The following is a 6,998-nucleotide window of genomic DNA, read 5'->3' on the forward strand; positions in this document are numbered from 1 at the left end:
TGATGCAGAGTCCAGCTCAAGAAGTTCGGTGGGGAAACGTGTGGTTCATGGTCCCCCTCCTTAAAGTTGGGAGGTTTAGCCCTTTAAATCTAGCCCCCAGTCTCGATTCAGTGCCTTTCCTTCAGAGTACCGTGCATCCTAATCACCTGGAGATTTGGTCAAAATGCAGAATCTGATGATTCAGTGGGTCCGAGGTGGAGCCTGAGATTCTGCACTTCTACCAAGCTCCCAAGTGACGTTGAAGGTCTGTGGACCATAGTTGGAGAGCAAGGCTCTACAGCATTTATCTCATTTCTCTGAGGACTGATGGGTAATGTCTCCCCCACAGATCCATAAGCTCCATTAGGCAGGGATCTCACCCATTTGCTTAATGATGTATTTCCAGTTCTTGAACAGTGCTTGGCACATTCTAGAAGAGCTTGTTAGAGAAGTGGCCAATGCTCCTTTATCCATGGGAGCTGGGAATAATCCCACACAGCAGACAAACTCACTAGCCAAATACAGCCATGCGCACACCCTCTCATCTGGCCCAGCCTCTGGGACGCAGCAAGTGGTGGCATTTTACTAGGCCCACTATGTGCACAGCTATGGCTTAATCACATCCTAGTCCCACTTCGTGAACTTTTGCCTGATAACGGACCAGGTGCTCACCCCGTGGCAACCCAAGACCCTGAATGAAACTCACCCCCTATCTCACCCCCAAACCACTCCCCCAAGTCACCAGCCAGCACACCGAGCCCAGAAGAAGATTTTTTCTTTCTTTTTAATCAAACCAACTTTAATTAAAAAAATAATAACCCAATAAGCCCTATGTTTTCCAAATGGTGGGGCAGCCCACTAACCCCCCTTTCAGTCAGGAGCCCCTGGTAAGGCTTGTTCAGAAATCTCGAAGAACTGTCCTCCCGGACTGAAATAGACAGGTGTGTCTGTGCAGAAGGGGCGCTCTCTCCCAGTTTAAAAAAAAAAAAAATTGCAGACAGGTAAGTGGGGTTGGGGGCAAACTTGTGGGGAAATGGAGGCAAGACAGCAATGGAGTCATGAACCCAGAAGTCTGACCTCGAATGTGTTGTGAAAACTCGAGGGAAGGCGGAAGAAGTTAGCAGCCAGTCGAGGAGGCGGCTTCACAGCGAAAGTCCGGCTTCCGAAGGCTCGGGGCTCCCTCGCTGGTGGCGCTCCAGCTCTGGGACTTGGGACCCGATCCAGCGCCGGGGGAGCGCCCCGAGGGGGCTCACAGGTGGGAATGGGGTGGGGGCGGCCAGGTGTCACAGGCGCGCTCCGTCCCCGAGGCGCGCGCCGAGCCGAGCCGAGCCGAGCCGAGCCGGGCAGGACGGGGCGCGCAGGGCGGGGCTGGCCGCCGCGGAGGCTCACAGGTAGCGCTCGAGCCCGGGCGCGTAGCCCGGCTGCCTCAGGTAGGCCTCCCCGGGGCCGAGCGGGCCGAGCGCGGCGGCGGGCCCGGCCAGGGCCAGCAGGGGCTCGGCGGGGAGCGGGCCGGGGCCGGGGCCGGGGCGCGGCGCGGGCAGCCCCAGGCGCTCGGGGGCGGGCGTGTAAAGCGGCGGGGAGGCGGCGGCCGGGCAGGGCGGGAAGGCGGCGCCGGCGTCGGGCGCGGCGCAGCAGGGCGGCTCGGGAGCGCCCAGCCCCGCCAGCTCGGGCTGCAGGTTCACCAGGCTGTCGACGCTGAAGAGGCGCGCGGGCGGCGCGGGCCCGGGCGCGGCGGGGGGCGGCGGCGCGAGCAGCGCGGGCCCGGGCGCGGGCGCGTAGGGCGCGTAGGGGAAGGGCGGCGGGCCGGCGGCCGGCAGCGCGGGCAGCTCGGCGCGCTTGAAGCGCTTGCGGCGCCGCAGGAAGCTGCCGTTGTCGAACATGTCGGCGGCCGCGGGGTCCAGCGTCCAGTAGTTGCCCTTGCCCGGGTTGCCCGGCTCGCGCGGGACCTTGACGAAGCAGTCGTTGAGCGTCAGGTTGTGGCGGATGCTGTTCTGCCACTTGCGCGGGCTGTCGCGGTAGAAGGCGAAGCGCTCGGTGATGAAGCGGTAGATGGCGGCCAGCGTGAGGCGGCGGCCCGGGGCGTGCGCCAGCGCCATGGCGATGAGCGCGATGTACGAGTAGGGCGGCTTCCCGCGCTGCAGGGGCCGCCGCCGCCGCCGCCCCGGGCCGGGCGCGGGGGCGGGCTCCGGCTCCCCGCGGCCCGCGGCCGCCTCCTCGGGCTCCGGCCCCGGCTCGGCCGCGGCGAGCGGCGACGGCGGCGGCCCCGACGGCGCGACCGCGGGCAGGGCCGGGAAGCCCGAGAACGCGGCCGGCGGCTCCATGTCGCTGCGCCCAGTCATCGGGATGCGGCCGCCCCTGCCCGCGCTGCTCGGAGAGAGCAGGGGCCGCCGACCCGCCTTATATGGATGCGGCCCCCCTCCCTCGTCCTCCCCCTCCCCAGCGTGGGGAGAGAGCTCCGATCTTCCCCGCCGGACAGCGCCTCCTCCCTGATTTGCTTCCCCAATCCCCTTAATAGGCTCACAGCCACCCACCCCCCCTCCCGCCACCTACATGTCGCCCTTCCCTTGGTCTCGTCCCTTTGGGTCAGTCCTTCTGGACCCAGCCTCATCCCTTCCCCATGTCCACTGGGTCAGTGCGGTCCTGGTCCTGGCCCCGTCGCCCTTTCCACCTGTCCCTCGACCCCCTCCTCTTCGGGTCTCCTCAATGCTAGTCACCAATCCACCCATTCAGTGCTCTTTGGAGCCCCTTCCCCATTAGTTCCTCCTGGTCCTGCCTCTTCATCATTCTCTCCTAGCCTCCTCTGGGTCCTTCCTACCCCAGCTGGGGCAGAAATGAGAGCCACCCAGGATCACCTTGCCAGCCTTCTGTGTCCTGACACCATGCTGGTCTTGGACATTAAAAGGGGAGAGTGGAGGGGGAGGGGGTTGGCAGAGAGAGAAGGCCAGCTTTGTCTGGGAGGATGTCTGGTGGTTCCAGGGTCACCATCTCCTCTCTCTGCTACCTCCTGCACACCCCTGCCCTGTCCAAGACATTTGTGAGCATCCTTTGAGAAAACAAAATCCTGAAAAGTGATCCAGCTAGCACATTTGGGGACCAGAGGACTGGCTGCTTTAAATCAAGGGCCCCCAGGGGCACCCGGGTGCTGTAGTTGGTTGATCTCCGACTTTGGCCCAGGTCATGATCTCACGGCTTGTGAGTTAGAGCCCTGCACAGGGCTCTGTGCTGACAGCTCAGAGCCTGGAGCCTGCTTCGGATTCTGTGTCTCCCTCTCTCTCAGCCCTTCCCCCGCTCGTGCTCTGTGTGTGTGTCTCTCTCTCAAAAATAAATAAATATTAAAAAAATTTAAATCAAGGGGTCCCAGAAAGTCCATAACATAAGAGTTGCCTTTCTGGATGCCTCTTCGTGCTCCTTCTGTTCGAGAGAAAGAGTTCCCTTCCCTTCTTCCTCTCTCTTTCTCTCTCCCACATGCGCGCGCACACACACACACACCCCACATGCACACTGGGGAGAGGCACAAAACACAACCAACACAGGCCGACAGAGCCCGAAGTTCCAAGGACCAGTTGCTGAGCCAGAGAGAGACTCCCTAAGTGCTTCCACAGACTGGAGGTCTGAGAAAAGTGCTTACTGACCCAGAAATGCCACACTCACATCTCATTGGAGATGGGGGTGCCTTAGTGGTTTTTAATAAAAACTCACTCTGGGAAACACCACCTACCACCACCATCCAGAGGTGATGTCATCCTGAGCCTATTTTCAAGAAATCTTTCCAAAGTGACAGGACAGCCAGCCCTGGCTTGAAGGGAACCAAAGAATGCAGAAACCTTGCCTTAAAGAGGCTTGTCCTGGGGGGCGGGGCAGGGGGGGGGTAGGCAAGATCACTGGAGCAGCGCTGGAGTAGGTGAGGCAAGTGAAGTGCCTAAGGCCTAAATTTAAGGGGGCACTCGCTCTCAGGGTGCTGGAAGTTCAGGGTCGGCACTTGAGAGCCAGGGCCTTCTTAAATTTGTGGCTTTAGATGCCTCATCTGCATTCTGGCCTTAATGTGGATGGAGTGCCCTGGGGTAGAGATGACCAAAGCTAGCTACTGCAGGCCTGTGGTCTAGGGCTTCCAAATCCAAACTCGAAGCTTGAGGGCCCCACTCTCCCAGCTCCAATCTGGTGTAACAGCCACCATTACCAAGCCTTTGTCTGTGTCACATGCATTATCTCAGTTCAGGGCAAACACCTGGTGAGGTCAGTACTGTTCCATAATCTCTGCTTTGCAGATAAGGAAAGTAGGGCTCTGGGAGGTTAAGGGACCTACCTAACTTCGCACAGCTAGTAAGTGGCAGGGCTGGAATTAAACCCAGAGCCCAGGGCACCAGCATCAGGACTCGTCCAAGAACACCATATGTTAAAGCTGAAACTGTAGAAACGACTTCCTCTGGAGTTCTTCCAGCTCTCACAACTTTGGCTGCAGAGTTGATGCCTAGCCTGTCTCCTGACCTCCAGGTCAGCATTTCCAGTGTCCACTGGACATCAACCTCAACCTGGTGCACCCCAACCCCATCCTGCTCCCCTTTCTGCCCTCCAGATCTCAGCAAATGGGCCCTTGCCCCCTCATCACCTGGAGCAGAAATAATGAACACCACCTTAGGCTCCTCCTTCCCCCGCCACTCCCCACATCTCAGCAATCTGCAAGTGCCAGGCAGTTCCTCGTGGACCCCGAACCCACCCCTCCTTCAGGCCTCCTGGCCTCAGTTTAGCCCACAACACTCACTGAGCACTTCTGTGCCAGGCCCTCTGCCCATGCTCAGGGAAGACAGAGACAAAGAGGCTCTCGATCTGGTGGGGAGATGGACACACAGACAGTTACAGCTATGAGAGAGGTGGGCAGAGGGGGGCTGTAGAAGCAGAGGGGAAGGAGAAGGTGACACTCAGAGATCTGGAGATGACCCTCCCCCAACCCTACAACCATGGGGAGCCAGGCTGGTTTATGTGCACAGTTTCCCCCTCAGTACCCTCTCTACACTGCACTCTACTGCCTGAGCCCAGGCCTTACGGAACACAAGACGGTACAGGCACAAAGAACAGCTCACATAAGACAAGACAAGCAACTGCAGGAGCAGGGAATCTCGCTGGGCGAGAGGAGCCACCTGGGGCCAGTGATCACTTGAGCCTCAGTTTCCTCGCTTGCCAAATGGGGGCAGTAATGAACCCTCTCAGCATTGTCATGAGATTCAGATGAGATCATGTAGGAAAAGGTGCTTAGCCCACAATGGCACTTGGTAACAGGAGATTCTTCTTTCTGCTCCCCAGTTGGCATTTCCAGTATTAAACCAGGAAGGGAAGGAGGGAGGCAGAGCCAGAGAAGTGATCTCAGAGCCTGCATATTTTCACCCAGGTGCAGCATAATCCTGCAGCTGAACTCAGGCACAGAATCAGAGCCACCATCTCTCCCGCCTTCCCTTAGGGCCTAAGGCCGCTCTGAAGACCCCTACCACAGCCTCTGTCTCACACCTACAGATCTGGTTTGTGTGTGTGTGTATGCGCGTGTGGGGAGGTGGGAGGTGGTTATGGCGAGTGGCTTTTATTACTTCCCATGGCAGACAGCAATTTTCTTGTACTTTCAATTTTCCAATCCATGTAGAGCCTGGAACATAGTAAATGTTCAGTAAATGATACTGAATGTGCACTTGGCTATGCTAATCATGGGGAGGGTGGGGGCAGGGAACTGGGCCAAAGGGGTGAGAACCCAGACTTTTCCAGTTCTCTGTGCCTGCCTGGCCCCCTCCATTGGGCCTGCTTCCCGGAGCCGAGCAGGCCGGTGTCAGGGGGTGGCCCAAGGGCTAATCCGTGTTTTCAGCGTGGCTGGGCCCTCTTTTCACAGGCCCTGGGCCGGACGGGATGCGGCTGAGCATCCGGGCATAAGATGGCCAGTGAAGGCGGCCCCTTTCTCATGGGCCTGGATTCCAGGCGGCCCAGCGTCTGAGTGGAGCCCCTGGGGCGGGAGGAACACAGTGGCTGGGCTGGGCAGTCCTTTGTCTGACCACGCTGGGTGGATATTCAGGCTGGCAGGAGGGATTAATGGCCAGGGATTGGCCCTGGGGCCGGCCTTCCCACTGCCCTTTGGAGGCCAAAGGCCCAGGTCAGGGCACACAGCGTTGATGGCTCCCTAGATAGGAATGGAAATTCCCACCCTGTCCAAAGCTGTTAGCATCAGCCCCCAAGGCTCCCTGCCCCCAGCCCCACCCCTACAGAGGCACCAGGAGCCAAGATGGGCTTCGAGGCAAGGAGCAGAGGGTGGGGGCCGGAGCTTCTCAACCACTCTGCCTGGGAGAGTCCTTTCAGGTCCTTGCCCCAAGATTCACAGTGCCTCTGGGAGAGCCCATGATTGCTACTCCAGAGCTCTGGGGAGAAAGGGCTGTGTTACCCCAATGAGAGTCCAAGGGGCCAGACTGAGCTGTCACCAGACCTGGAATATTCCTCAGATACCCCCAAAGACCACTCCAGAGTCATATATTCCTGAAGCCCTCATCACAGCATCCACAGATCCCATAGTCCAGAGGCTGCAGAAAGGGCTCGGGAACCAAAGGAACTCTAGGAGACACCCACCTCCACCCCCACCACTAAGGGATCCTGAGGGCTGCTGAAGGGCCTCCTCCCTCTTACCCCCAAGACTAGAACTGCCCAGGATACTGCTCCTTCCTCAGAGCCTGGGCCAGATACCTCTAATCTGGCTGAGGGTATATTGGGCCCCCATTCCGGTGTGACCTTTTCTAGCCAGGCTGCTTCTGAACTAGTTAATGAAAGCAGCAGCCCCACCCTTACCGACAGGGCCTGATCCCTGTGGGGTGCCCTCTGGGCTGAGGGGCCTGAACCAGGCTCAGGAAAGGAAATAAGGTCAGGCCTGACTGTGGGGAGAGCACCAGAGAACAACCCAAGCAGAGGCCCCTCTTTGTGGCTCTTCATGCTTCAAGCACTTCTATCCAGCAAATCCTAAGGACCTGTGTCCAGGCTGCCTCAGGTGCTGTGTCAGT

The 6,998-nt window shown here is 59.0% G+C and overlaps 1 protein-coding gene across 1 annotated transcript; it reads right to left on the reverse strand.

The window, feature by feature from the left end:
• Nucleotides 1–744: 744 nt before the first annotated feature.
• FOXE3 (forkhead box E3) lies at nucleotides 745–2,343 on the reverse strand. The gene has a single exon (XM_053895656.1). The coding sequence runs from the start codon at nucleotides 2,316–2,318 to the stop codon at nucleotides 1,365–1,367; it is 954 nt and encodes a 317-aa protein (XP_053751631.1). The 5' UTR covers nucleotides 2,319–2,343; the 3' UTR covers nucleotides 745–1,364.
• Nucleotides 2,344–6,998: the final 4,655 nt, after the last annotated feature.

This window comes from Panthera pardus, unplaced genomic scaffold, assembly GCF_024362965.1.
Source record: "Panthera pardus isolate Hobbes unplaced genomic scaffold, ASM2436296v1 HiC_scaffold_11, whole genome shotgun sequence".
NCBI lineage: Eukaryota > Metazoa > Chordata > Mammalia > Carnivora > Felidae > Panthera > Panthera pardus.

Excerpts from the sequence above, each read along its gene's own strand:
- FOXE3 (XM_053895656.1), bottom strand. The coding sequence starts at position 2,318 with ATGACTGGGCGCAGCGACATGGAGCCGCCGGCCGCGTTCTCGGGCTTC.